The 14,481-nt window shown below is 48.5% G+C and overlaps 1 protein-coding gene across 1 annotated transcript in view; it reads right to left on the bottom strand.

The window, feature by feature from the left end:
* Positions 1 to 14,481, bottom strand: part of LOC144161011 (uncharacterized) — a 431,944-nt gene that overhangs the window by 90,554 nt on the left and 326,909 nt on the right. The window contains exon 9 of the mRNA XM_077692081.1: positions 850 to 1,125. Coding sequence (XP_077548207.1) covers positions 850 to 1,125 — 276 coding nt within the window. The remainder of the gene's footprint in view (positions 1 to 849; positions 1,126 to 14,481) is intronic.

The following is a 14,481-nucleotide window of genomic DNA, read 5'->3' as shown; positions in this document are numbered from 1 at the left end:
GCCAAAAGTACGAATCATTTGAATTTGCACAGCGGAGCAATTTTAATTATGTCGTTTTAAAATACATCGAAAACAAAGCGGACCAACTAACATTTTGAAATTAGCCTGAATTAACCGAAACGTTGAATCGCCCGAGTTTGAATTATCGCGAGTTTGAATTATTGATCGCTTCACCCCCTCCTAGGCTTCATTTCATTTGTTTTGCTGCCACGTAATACTATGTTTTCCTCGCGGACCCGGGATCAGAGCACGACGCTCACAACGCTCACGGGATTACAACGCCAGGATCAGAAGCCGGGCGTACGTTGTTGTGAAGGGGCTAGCAAGCGCCCTCTTTTTACCTCCCCCTGAAAACCCCGTATAATCTACATTCCGTGATGCGGCCGATGGCGATGGGTGGAGAGGCGCAAATAACTAAGAATTGGCGGCTTTTCCGCATGCATTTGCAAGAACCCTTGGCGCTGCATGTCAAACATTTCGCTACGATCAAACCTTTGTTCAATGTCTCCCGCAGAATTTTCAAAGGGCTCACTAGCGCGAAATCCTTCGGACTGTGACGCCTTGTGTGCAGTGTTCAGAGGGGCTTCAGACAACTCATTTAGCTAGAGAAGCATCGCTTACCTGCCCGTCGAGGGTGTTCTCCGGGTTTTGGAGATTTGCCAGAAAACTTTGCACCGCATTCCAATCATTTTGCGGCTATCAGACGATGCCTGCCGTGTCGGGTTCACAGGGCAAATTATCGCACAATTCTCCTAGACAGAGTGCTTACTGGCACAGTTGGTTTAACAACGGCCCTTGTGGACGGACCGGCGCGAGCCCCCGCTTGGCCTGAGAAGCACCGTCGCTCACCTGCGCGTTGAGGATGTTCTCCCGGTGCAGGAGCACGGAGTGCGTGACCGGAGGATTGGGGCAGAGCACGACGTCGTCCACGAGCAGGTAGTTGGCGGTGCAGTTGCTGGTGGGCGCGTGGAAGCCCTCGAGGCGGAAGGACACGTCGTGGTTGGACAGCACGGGCGCCTGCCAGCGGCAGTACAGCGGCCCGCCTCCGCCCAGCACCTCCTCGGAGAAGCCGGACTCGTGGCTCAGCCGGTACGGGGGGTGCACGGCCGGGAACCGCAGCGAGCCCTGGGCGAGTGAACCAGCCGATTGATTCAGCGAACGCTGGTTGAAAAAAGGGAATGAGTAACTTAAACAAAGCTCCGCCCAGTGTGGAAGCTGCTGAAACCGCAGAGTTGTGGTTCACTTGTATTGGCTCAAACGTGAACGGGCACTCGCCAGATAATGGCAGCGCCGTCAGCACGCAACTTCTGCGGTTCGCACTAAGGATTTGGCAGCGAACCCTCAGCGGTGGGGGCTGCCTCACCTCGTATTCCCGTAGAGAGAGGGAGAGGAGCGCGCTCTTGCAAGACAACTGCTCCCTTGATATAAAGGTGGGCCTGGCAACTTGCTCCTAGCCTACCGCAGACGGAATACAAGGCTCCGACTGCAGCAGATCCACTGTCAAAAATTCCGTGTCCTTCCTTTCTGTGCAGAGGGATTGCCATGAAATGTGGGCGCAGTCCAAGGAGTTGAATAGACAAAACACGCTTGTATGTAGTTCGGCATTGAGAATACTTTTAGCTAATTATGCGAATAAAACTTGGAAGGGCTACACTTTTATTATAGCTGAGAAACGTAGAACTGCCCGTTTCCCCGCCGCGTCAGTGAGGTCGTGCCGTAACACCACCCGAAACCGCTCGACCACGGAGGACAGCAGAGAAGCCGCATCGGGCCATGAGACGTACGCTGAAATCAAACCCCACCAAAACCAAGGTCACGTGATCGGTGACCGCGTAACCCTGGCGGCGCGTGCACGCCGTGCTCCCTACATCTCCCCCGTGCGTGCATTAACGGGCGACCAGTTATGTGCATGTAGCTAAACGTAAAAGACTCCGGTCAAAATGTTGCTCCGGAAACTCTAAAAGGGGGAAACACAAAACACTAGCTCTTCAGCGCGAAAAATTTACATTCAACGCCGATTTCTCCACGCAGGAGTAACGTGGCAACCAAACATATACAACTTCGCTGTAAAATTTCAATGCATCTATGAGAAAAGCCGATGAGAAATGGCAAAGTATAATTGAGAACAGAGGGTGAAATAGAAGTGCAGTATTGATCAGGCCAGGCTGCTGTGGAGACAGACTCCAACTGGCGTAAATCGACAATGCCATGAGCGCCAACAAAGCACACAAAGACACGAGGCCTGCGGGTCAACAATGAATCAGCCAGCTCGAAGATTGGCTGCTGGAGAACACTAGTTAACAGTTCAGTATTTTAGGGGTGAAGCTCCTTAGGGCGTGGGTCTGTCCATCCTCGACGTATGTATGTAGCCACCTCTAGTTTAGTTCTTGGATTGTTTACTAGATGGCGTGGCTACCTCTAGTTTAGTTCTTGGATTGTTTACTAGATGGCGGTACTTGTATATGATGAAAAGATGCGCTTGGATTGTTTACTAGATGGCGTGGCTACCTCTAGTTTAGTTCTTAAATTGTTTACTAGATGGCGGGGAGCGTTGTAATAAAATTCGTTCGCTGTTGGCGCGCGCTCGGAGTCGCCCGATGGATAAGGCTGCAGATGTGCGAGCCCGCGAGGCAGAAGCGCTCCGTGAAGCTGCGCGACGCCGCCGCCAAGATCCTGCCGTACGAGAGCGGGAGGCCGAAGCCTGTCGTCTGGCTGCGCGACGACGCCGCCAAGATCCCAGCGTTCGAGAACGAGAGGCCCAAGCGTCACGGCAACGGCGCGAGGACCCTGCCGTACGCGAAGCGGCACGGCTGCGGCGCGAAGAGGATCTCCAAAACGTCACAGAACGGGAAGCGGCGAGAAAGCGCGCGTATCGGCAGGCAGACCCCGATGCAGTGAGAGCTCGTGAGGCGTCTGCAAAACGCATCAGGCGAGCTCAGCCCCAAGGTGCCGACGCGCGGTTTAAGCGAGACTTTCTAGACGTTACGTTCGGACACAGATGTAGTGGGCGAACTTTCACTGAAGAGTCATCGTTTTACCGATGATTTCCCCTCAGGAGCTTCGCCCACTCATCATCATTCACCCCGTGGATATGCTGTGATTTTTTTTAATAATCAAATTGCGGGGTTATAATTATTACCACGCGACTTCACGATGAAAAAATACCAAATGATATAGAAGATGTCAAGGGATGAAACTGAAACCGCGGTGAAAAGTACGGTATCCCATTTTACGGGACAACGCACACCAAAAGTAATCTACCAGTTGAGAAACGCCTGATCCCCTCAGAGGGCGCAGCAACGTTCCGTATATCCAATGCACAATTAGGCCAGTTTATAGCCATAAGGTGATAAAGAAAAAGATAACCTACCATAACTACCTAACTGATGAACGGACAGACAGAAGTAGCAGAATTGACTTTTTATCGGGCTTGAACTAGAGGCCTAACGTGTCGACCGCTTAAATAAGTGATCAGTTCCACTTAAAAATTGCACCCCGCCAACAAGAGGGGCTGCTAAAAAATTGGCTCCAATCCACGCTGCGAAGGTGGTTGGGAAGCAAAGCTGTTACCCGGCCGTGCGCTACTCGTTATGTGATGATCGTACCGCTCCGTTTCATGTGTAATAACGGCCATCTCATCCCCTACAACCATGTCAATATTAGGCGCAGGATTAACAACTCGTCAAACGGACACCTTGTTGAAAATTTGGCAGTGAGAGAATCACTGAGCGCTCTAAAAACACGTTTCAGCCTTGCTCATATACTCAGGTTTATTGTTTTAAATATTTAGCTTTGCCAGACCTACCGACTTCTCCGTGCAAAGCAAGTGCACTCACGTGATTCCAAGTACCTAGGCTCGCCGAATGTTGAGCATTTCGATCGGTTGGTTGCTCGGTTAGTGAAGGCAATTTTTCTTTATTGGTAAGCGAAGTGAACCCCAAGCTTCCAAGGCAATTGAGTATACAAGGTAATTGAGGTAAAATAGACGACCCCTCAATTACGGCTAACACCACGTTTTGTTTGCCGGCTATGCATCATCGAGTAGGCAGGCTTGAATAGCTATCGTGTAGATTTCGCGGCTCATTCAGCGCCTCGTGAGATTGCGGGTTGTTCTTTCACACCATTATAGGCCTCGTTCGAGAGTAATGGAAGATATTTTTGGACCAGAAGGGGCTCTTCAAAATATTTATGAAATGGCGCAGGACCTGAGGTCCGCAATCCCAAATCGTGCTGAGGCCTGCAAATTCCTAACGTGCCATCCTCAACGTGCGGGAGTTCCCCAAGGGGCGGCTTTCTCCTATTGTACAATTCTCGCATCAGTAAAGATCCTTTAACGAAGAACCGTCCGTAGGTTGTCAGTATGGCGGAATTGGCAGTCGCAGTGATATTTACATTAATGGTGACATTAATATTGACCCAATAGTAACTATAATATTGGCAATCGCATCGGCAAACGTGTTAATAGTTGAAAGGTTATTCTTAAAGAAGGCGCGCTTTTCCGGAAGCGTCGTTTTCGTAGAGCAACCCATCTCGGGGTCGTTGATGACCTCTACGTTTTTTTTTTCCAACGCAACGGCATGGTGTGGTCGTTTGTGCACTGTCGTCGGATGCAGAGTTTTCCACGAGATGTCGCATAAGGCACTAAACCAATGCTTTTTGATTTAATCCTACCTGACCACAACAGCAAGCACACCGCAAGTGCAAGGGAAGATGCAGTTGCAGGGTGTGGAGTGTACGAGAAATTTTAACTGCGCAAGGCACCAATTCCGGAAAGTGTCCTTTGTTGTATTCACCCTGCGCAGTTCTCTATTTGTCTGTTGTTCGGTCTGTGTTCGTTTGTGTCGTTTGTTGTAGTCGCGCCTTTGCGCTGTTAAACGTGTGCATTACTCTCTTTGATTCTAGTGTACGAGAAAACCGAAAACCGCCGCAGACCGAAACCGCGAAGTAATGCGTACTGTGATGACGGGGCGTTTTCTGTGCTGGGTTTGGTTTCGAGTCAGTTTTCGGTCAACGAGAAAAAAAAGAAAAAATTACAAGTAAAGGAAACACACGCAGTAGTATCATTCAAGCACAAATCAAATACACTATGGTGGGTTTTGGAGCTCACGCAGAAATGGTTAAACATCCGGGCACTGCACAACATCTGCAGGCAACAGGTTCCATTCACGTATGGTTTGGTAAAAAAAAGGAATTTCGGTAAGAGTGCATGAGTAATAGTTGACTTATTTTATCGTAACAATTCATTGACACAATCGAATCCAGGATTCCTGCCCAAGCGCCTCTAGTTCCCAAAGCGGCCACCACGTGCCGTAGTTGAATGGAGTCCTCCCTACAAGGCTGTTCTCCCTCGTTCTTCTCGGGGCGGTCGCAGCGTTCGACCGGTTTGACTATCAACTGCGACGGCGCGGTCAACTCCTGCTCCTCAAGTTAATTGTTCACGGGACGAAGCGAAGACGAGACGAACACAAGCGTTTTGTGCTTGTCTCGTATTCGCTCCGTCCCGTTCATTGCGCTGTCTCTACTCTGAAAGCGTTGTGATTTTGTTGGGATTTTGTGAAGCTTGGAAGTCATTCACGACGAAGTGATTCACGACGACTAGTAAATATACTGGTTACGTCTATCTACAACGCTATTTTCCTGTTTATCAAACATTTTAAATCACCAGAAGAAAGCATTCGATAATAATTACTTATTTCAGACAGCTACAACTGCGCAACGACATTTTCGAGTAAAAAATTTTCGAGCAGCAGCCACCGTTGCTTTTTTACGAAGTTGTGAATTCTTGCCTGGCTTTTGAGAAAATTCAAATTGCAGAGACGCATGTAATTACATCAGCAGAAATCGTTTCCGGTGAATATTAAATTTAACTGCGTTTCCTGTTTAACAATGTCCATGGCATGATGTCTCAAAGTAGTTGGCCCAACATAAAATCGCTTCATTAAATTATATTGTGGATACTCCCCCTGAGCTCATGGTATTCCCGAAATTACTTGTTTAAAAATAGTCGCATAAAAGCGACGTTTTTCTTCCTTGTGTTTCGTGTTTTTGTCGAAATAAGAATGGCTGAGGCTGACGTGCCATTTACCACAGCGGAAAGCCTTAGCAGCGATATCAAAATAACAAGGTCTAAGGCGTTGCGCTGCGGAGCACGAGGTCGCGGGTTTGATTTCCGGCCGCGGCGGCCACTTTTCTGATGGAGGCGAAAAGCAAAAACGCCCGTGTGTACGAGATTTCGGCGCACGTTAAAGATCCCCAGGTGGTCAAAATTAATCCGGAGCCCTCCACTACGGCGCGCCTCATCGCCTGCGTTGTGTCGGTGCGTTAAACCCTACAATCAATCGAAATAACAAGGTCATTGCGCTAACATGACTGCTTACTGTATATCAACTCCGAAACGTATTGTAGTGAGGTTCTGAATATGAATGGGCCCGAACACGTGTACTGTATAGTTACAAGGGCAAATGCAATCCGCGATACGGAGTGATTCAGGTAGGATACGCAGGAAGAAGTCAGGAAATTACGAGCTATGGCGTCACCTCCGCTTCACAGAATGGAGCCTTTACAACCCACACCCTGTTTCTCTCGGAACCGCGGCTTCCCCAAGAACCACAGCGAGCCTCCTCATGACAAATACACTTTTTAGGCTAAGCTTATTTGACTAGTGTTCCACGTATTTTTCATGTATGCGAACCAAAAGTGACGTGTCTGAAGAGTGAGGCGTTCTGTGCGTGGGTCGTCTGAAAAGGAATTTCCCGTGCGCTTTGGGCCAACGCATCGGGTGGTGCACGAAAACCTACGTTTTCAAAAGCCCCGTCTCATTTGCCCGGCGCCGGAAGCCCCACGGCTTTTGCCCCGATTTCGAGAGCCCTGTACTCATAAGTCCCGGACACAGTTTCCCCGTCTCTTTTGCCCCGTCTCATTTGACTCGTGCCGGTTGCCCCGCACCGAAATACCCGCTCTTTATGCGCCGTACTCACAATGTAAGCCCAAGCTGGTCTTCTTTTGTTTTTTGTTTTTAATTTTTCTGTGCGGCATATGAAAGTAGGCGTAAAGATAGGAGAATAAAACTAAAGAAACAAAAAACTTGACCGAAGTAGCTAGCTTGCCTGGTGGTGAATGTTTTCGTCCTCTGAGTTCGTGTCATGTAGCTATCAATTTAATTTTTAACGTCATACATATTGTCATGGCATATTTGTAGTCAGGTATGATGAACGCACCCTGCCCTTTTGGGCCTAAATAACCAACATAGCAGCGAAATGAACAGCCCCAATCCTTTATTCTCAGTGTTACTGGAGCGCTCTCATTTCCTCCACCATCCCTTCAGCCATCACGAAAAAATGAAAAAGAAAGAAACCAAGCTGGCTTTTAATAAAAGCCCGTGTGCATTCATCGTTCGTAATTTTCTCTTGACCCCCGTCGTCATTGCATTCAGTGTAGGTTCTACTTAATAATAATCAGCGATCGCACTTACAGTGGCATTGCTAAGATTGGCGGGGGTAGGGGTCTGGGGAACCAGCCTTTCCAATTTGTGCCTTTCTAATGTGTTAAGCGGGCGCCGAAAGCTGATAGACGACTGTGGTAGCTCTCGCAACACCAGCCGATTTGAATTTTCTTCTTGTTATAATGGAAGAAGGCGATGAGACGTTTGCGTCCAGCAATATCTGAAGTGTTAATATACAGGGCTTGAAGAGTTAATTTCAGGTGGCCCCACCGGGGCGAAGAATAAGCGAGTCCTGGAGAGGGGTGCGGTCCGTATGACAGCGCCGCGCGGAAGGCTGCAGCGAGCTAGGTTGTTCCTCGAGGTGGGCGACACTGCGGCCAACGAGACTGGTCATTGTGTCCTCGGGAGCTTCTTAGGTGGGTTTTTGTTGCGTACAAAAGGGATTGGGTCGGCTCATGGTGCATGTATAGCTATAGCCCTGCCAGGCATCAGGCCATAGAATCGACTTCGGCGGGACGGCCATCGTCGAGAAAGAACCACAACTGGTGGGAGAGGCTTTTATTGAGTGGTCGAACATTCGGCGAACTTCACAATACCTCAATCGCTACCTTTATGTACACGCACGGGCTGCGCTCTGCATAGAGGGGCTTTGTGAAATACCTAACGCGTTGATATGCTATCAGACGCCGCAGCAGCCTGGCCCCAGTTACCCCTGAGAAGGAAAGGTGGTTGTGAAACGTCGGGTTCTCCATTTATTGTACCATTGTTTGCAGTGTAATAATAGCCTTTCATCTGTAACCTCCCAACCAGACAGATCGCAGCCAAATGTTTACCTTCATTGTATGTTGCGCGGGCCTTACATTTGGCTAACCTAATTAGCCATTGGTTTCGTTGAATGACTATCGTACTAATTTGCGACACCACAAGCACGTGTACATACGCACTTTTACAGGTATTCTAAAGCCCCTCAAACCGCGGCGCACAAAAAAGCAAAAAAAAATTGACATGCCTAGGAAAACTTCAGACTCTTTCCTTCGCGTTTTCTGTCCTTGAGCTTAAAGGGACCCTGCAACACTCTTTGAGCAGTGCAAGTAAACCTGCGCGACGTTTCGATTACACTGCCAGGAATACCTGAGCCAAATATTACACGTGCACGTGAAGCGGTGAGCGCGCAAGTCGATGTGAAAGACGCGGAAAAACCAACCGCTCTCTCTTCAGTTGTCCTCATTATCCATGGCCTAAGGGACGTCACATAGGCCATGGCTGCCCGATCGGCTGTCACTGGCCAACTTCGCTGCTAGATTCTCCCATTTCCGTCGTCGTCATCGCTGTGTACGAACCTCTTCTATGCCTGAACCTGTAGGCACAGTTTTGCCGTTTCTTTTGTGTTTTGAGTGCGCGCGGAGCTTGAGTGATGAGCTCAATACTTCCCTTTCAACGGGACCACTCGACTACAAACGTTTATTGCTTCAATAACGCCCTACCAGCCCGAGCGCGCACTTGCGAGCAGGCACCTATGCCTGCTTTTTTGTGGCACCAGACCGGAAATAGGCCCCTCTGCGTTGCGGAGAAAAGGAGAAAACTACCCGGCATGTGATACATCGAAGGCCGCCGAAGCGAACGCCGCGAGCCGCCCCCCTCTCCGGGAGAGAGCGCGCAGCTTTCGTCGCGTTGGCCGCGGTCGAGTTGAGAGGGAACGATTATGCGCGATTTCTCATCGCGCGTAGTTTCGTTAATTGTGAAAGGATTTTCATAATTCTTGCGGGAGGAGATTTCTGGTACAATAGACTTTATCCCAAAATACATTACTAGTGGTCAATGGCAAGTGTTGCAGGGTCCCTTTAAAAGCAAGGGACATGACGCTTTTGCCTGAACACAGGAGTGACTGGTATTTCAACGCAAAATTTATATACGCTTTAGCAGGATTTAATGCAGATAGAAGCTGCAGCTATCTTCAAAAAGGCCAAGTGTTCTGTCCCAACGATATTCTAGACTTCTCCGTAAGAAACAGCTACCGACATCAGTATTTGCAAGTTTGTGTTAGCGTCACAACGCTGCTCTCATGAAACACTTCATCAGATTTTCTGCATTTTCAGGGGCCACGGTTGCTTTCTTGCCATTCGGGGAGTGTGCATTTTATTTAGAGGAAATTACTTGCACAACGCATCGTCAACACCGGCTGATTTCGTTAGCTGATGTGCATGCGGCAAACCAAGTGCAATTTAAAATTATACAGTCTTGTCGTAAATAAGGTCTACAAAAGGACATAATTAGTTGGCTGCATAATCGAACGTTTTCAGAAAAGTTGGCAACATAGTACATACGCGAGCTTTCATGATGACACCACTGAGGTCATTCGCAAGCGTCGGCCATGATAAAGGAAACGCAGCTCCATCATAGCGTGGTTGCGCGGCGCTCTCTTAGAGCCACTCGTAGTCACCTCGGCGTTCAGTCTGATCGGATAGGTTTCTGAGCTTTTGCTTGCTGTTTTGATTTTATCACCACATGCGGTTACGAGTTCTGCAGGAGTCATGCCGACTCTGCTGCGTTCCCTCTGCAAACGGAACGGATGCGCTCGTCGCTCAAACGCGGTATACCAGAGAGGTTGGTGTCCCATCCGGAAAGACCCATCCCCGCGACGCAGACGCCATATCATCCAGTGCCCCAGTACTGCGAGTACGTGAAGTTCGAGCTTAGGCGATGCGTGAGCGCGCTGAGTCGAGCAGCCGGCACAATCGCTCTGTTTCCTTCATCATGGCAGCGCGCAGTGTTGCTCCACTGGCCTTCTGCTTGTCCGCTATGCCTGATAGTATTTTGCAAAGGGTGCTTCCTGAACAAGTCATAAACAGAAGTATATAAATGCTCAATTTATACAAATAACTGGCAAAAATTAAAAATGGCATCCAATGTAAATGTGCAAGCACTGCAGTTGATTGTTGTGCTCCATAACCCAAGTTACGCGGAAATATAGAATAGCTGTTTAAAAGAAGTAAGCCACAGATAATTCGTTTGCCAGAAAGATTGCGCGCCGAAACGTCGGCGCACCCAAACGTCCGTACACCGAAATGTCCGTGCACCGAAATGTCCTCGACCCGAGCGGGGAGTGGGAGGGGGTTGGCGTTTACCGCCATGGTACTTTGAACACACCTAAATTGTCGCAGCTAAGGGAAGAAGGAATAACGCTCCAGTACTACTTTGGGAAAGCGGCAGACCCAATCATCTTTTTGAAAAGATCGTCCAGCCTTAGTTTAATCAAATTAATAAAATTATAGTCCCTGAAAAGAAAATGATGAGCCATAATATCCCCTCGGGAGAATGGCTCGGGGAAACTAGCATCGGGGCATGTGGCACGCGGGGATTCGCCTCGCCTCGCTGCTTCCTGCAGCTGCCTCACCATGCCCTCACTCCAGAAAGCGTGCCAGCTCAATAGTAGCGCTTCGGTTCCTGTGTGACCAATCTATTATGGGCGTATAGCGAAAGATTAATTCACGAGTGCTCTTTTCTTACCCGCCAACTCCCCCCCGTCCTGCTTCTTTTTGCCAGTGAGAGCCTCCCTTTCTACTTTGCGATCCAAGACAAAAAGGTCGCGTTAGCCTTGTACCGTCTTGCACCGATTGAACAATATCGAAAAGCCTTGACCGCTCATATTTCGCTTTATATTGTGCCCTGAAAGTAACTACAGTTGCGATTGCCCTCAATCGGTGCTTCTCTGCATTTTTTTTTTGTTCTACCGTTAATGTAACCACTTTTTACTAATCTCCACCGCAGACCAGTAATGATCTCACGGGTACAGGACATTTCGGTGCAAGACATTTCGGTGCAGGACGTTTCGGTGCGGAAATTTCGGTGCGCGGGCATTTTGGTGCGGACATATTGTGCCCTGAAGGTAACTACAGTTGCGATTGCCCTCAATCGGCGCTTCTCTGCTTTTTTTTTTTTTTTGCTCTACCATTAATGTACTCACTAATCTCCACCGCAGACCAGTAATGATCCCACGGGTATAGGACATTTTGGTGCAAGACATTTGGGTGCAGGACGTTTCGGTGCGGACATTTTGGTGCGCAGACAAATCGGTGAACGGATATATCGGTGTAAGAACATTTTGGCACGCACATTTCGGTGCGCGGACATTTTGGTGCGGAAACTTTTTCGCGACCAAATTATCGGTGCTTGCTTGTTTGAAACAGCCGTTACATATTCATTTCCGAATAACGTGTGTCATGGATCATGACCTAGTGCAGCGATTGCATCTTTACATTGATGCCGCGTTTCATTCTCGCCAGTTGTTGCTAGAAATTGAACATTTGTGTATTTTTGTTTATTACCTTGTTCAGAGAACACCTGTTAAGGCGCAACCACATGCGACGTTTTGGTCGCGTTTGGAGACCGTCCGCGGCGACGCGCGTTCAGCGCGCGCCACCAAATACACAGCAGCGCGCTCGGAGCGCCGGTGTCTGCGCATCCCAGATTTTCGGTCCGTTTTCAGCGTCTGCGCCGGATGTTGCTATCCTCAATTTCCGGTCCCCCTCCGCACGTAACATGGCGGCTCTTTATTTGGCGGCTTTTTAGCACTTTATTTAATAGAACATCAATTTAACGTGTTGTGTTTGTTGAAGTTTTGATTATTCTTCAGTTTATTAGGAATGACTTAAACAGAACGATGCTGCCTTTACCAAAGTAAGTCTGGCAACTTGGATCGGAGAAGCGGTCTTCGCGCGTCTCTTGTGGTTGCTCGCCCTCTCCAACGCCCGTTCCGCGTCGGCGCCAGGCGCCGCAGACGGCCGCAAGACGCGACCAAAACGTTTCATGTGGTTTCGCCTTTAAGGAGTCATTTGATGAATTCTTTTGCACGTGTTTTTTTTTTAATTTACGACAGGGCGTTAATTTATATTAGCTTTTTTTGTGGCATGTAAATCGGCTAAGACAATAATCCGGTGTTTACGATTGTGTAATGTATTTTTGTGTTGTTTTCTCTAAATGAAGCGCACACTCTCACCATCCAAAGAAAGCAGCTTTACCAACATTAGGCTGCCCCTAAAATGCGGAAAACCTTATGAAAAGTTTTATGTAGGCTGCGCTGTCGCGCTAAAATGGATTTGAAAAGGGCTCCGTTCTTTCCGTGCGTCTGTTTATTGCTCATGCATTACCCAGTGAACCTTAGTGGTTTGGCGTTTAGTTATCGATTGCAGTGATTGTGTGTGTGTGTGTGCTTGTGCGTGTGCGTGTGCGTGCGTGCGTGCGTGCGCGCGCGCGCTCTGTTTTGTTTTCACCACCTGCGGGCGGATTTTACGTCCTAATTCGCTGCCAGAGCGCAAGATGCCGGCCCCGGCTGTTGCGAGCAGCAGCGGTGGTGGTGGTGCGCTCCGCGATGCAAACGCTACCGGTATGGCGCCTACTGGCGTAAAACTGATAACGGGGAGTAAATGCGTATTTTAAAAGCAACCATGCTTGTTATGTTCACCGCACGGTGTAAGAATATTTAGGTGTTGACACTTGCCGGCCGCCGCGGCGGAGAACGCGGCCAGATCGTGTTCGCCCTTAGTACATGCGCAGACCGCAGCGGCGCGGGGGCGCGGCGAATGAGGGGCCGGCTATCGCTTGCGCAGTAGCGGGCGTAGCTGCGGTGGATGCGCGCAGTTTTTGACTTTACGTGTCATTCACACTGGGTTTCGGTGTTTTCTGCTGCCAGAGTGAGGAGTAGACATTATGATTCAGCTTCCACGTTGTGTTCGTCACCGATATCACTGCGGCACCAGCCGCAGTGAGCGTTGTGGAACTCACGCGGTACAGCAAGGCGACGCAGTGCGCGGATATCGCGGCCCATGTGCTTTTCGATGGCAAATCTTTGCGAACGGCACTTGTAATGCATTGTGTTTTCTCCAACAAGAAAGGCGACTTGTAGTTAAAAATGTGTGTTACACATAACGGCTATTTTGGCTTTCGTGAAACAAAAATATTTTTTTTATCCTTATTCTGAATGTAAACGTGGGTAATCAGGGGCCTAGACAGAGCAATGCTATTAACACAGCGAATCGTTATATTAAAATGTAAAAACAAGGATAACAAGAATGTTGGTTTGTTCAGAAGTATGGCTCTTATGCGTATTCGTATTTTTGTGCAGATATTACGTCGACAAAACAAATAACACAGACGTAAAAACGTAAAGCGTAAAAACGAAAATTGTTTCGCCGCAGGATCTATTTCTTTTTATTTCTTTACCTGTGGCGTATAGCGATCCCCGAGAATAATTTCTGGATACGCCACTGTGGGAAATAATAGACACCGCAATGCAAGGCTTCAAATTAAAACCAAATTGGATTATTCAAATCGTACAGAACAAGGGCACCAGTTGCATTCTTTCGCTGATGCCGCAGTCAGTGCTACACTTATGTTGTTCGATTGAGCTCCCTGATCAGTAAAATCTCACAATATCAAACGTCTGGAGGTCACAACGTCCGTGGACGAAATAATGGAGGCTTCCGCAAATTTTGACATAAAAAAAACCGTGCTTAGATAAGCACAAAGAAAGGAAACAGAAACATAAGCTCTTGTATTTTCCTTTAGTTGCCCTTGTATTCATGCAGTGTTTTTGTCAAAATGTGCGAAAGAACCACTCAGCCAAAGTTCCAAATTTATTAGAAATAATTGAAACTACTGATGCCGGTATCTTCCATGTGTTTTCAAAGAAGCATTTACACATGCACACTACACGCCGTATGCCCTGGCAGCGGTGCGTTTAAGTTTATACAGCCATCGCGGGCCCTCGCGGGCCATCCCGCTGCACATTTTGGTTTAACATCATACGTTTATAAAGATGTATAATTTGCCCTGACCATACTAATATCGGCGGAGAATTTTGTGGTCCACGAAGTCGCCTTACCACGCCGACTGCAACTATTCCAAACTGACATCCGCCAATCCCCGTTTAGAGTTGCGTCAGTATTTTATATCTGGGCGTGCACGCCTGTGTTTCCGTGAGATAGACAACCGCTCAGCACCGTCGGCATCGTCGTGAAAGCCGAGCTTGATAGAGAAACGCC

This window comes from Haemaphysalis longicornis, unplaced genomic scaffold, assembly GCF_048455015.1.
Source record: "Haemaphysalis longicornis isolate Haplotype H1 unplaced genomic scaffold, Haemaphysalis longicornis Haplotype H1 scaffold_11, whole genome shotgun sequence".
Lineage (NCBI taxonomy): Eukaryota > Metazoa > Arthropoda > Arachnida > Ixodida > Ixodidae > Haemaphysalis > Haemaphysalis longicornis.
This window is presented reverse-complemented; position numbering and strand designations above follow the sequence as displayed.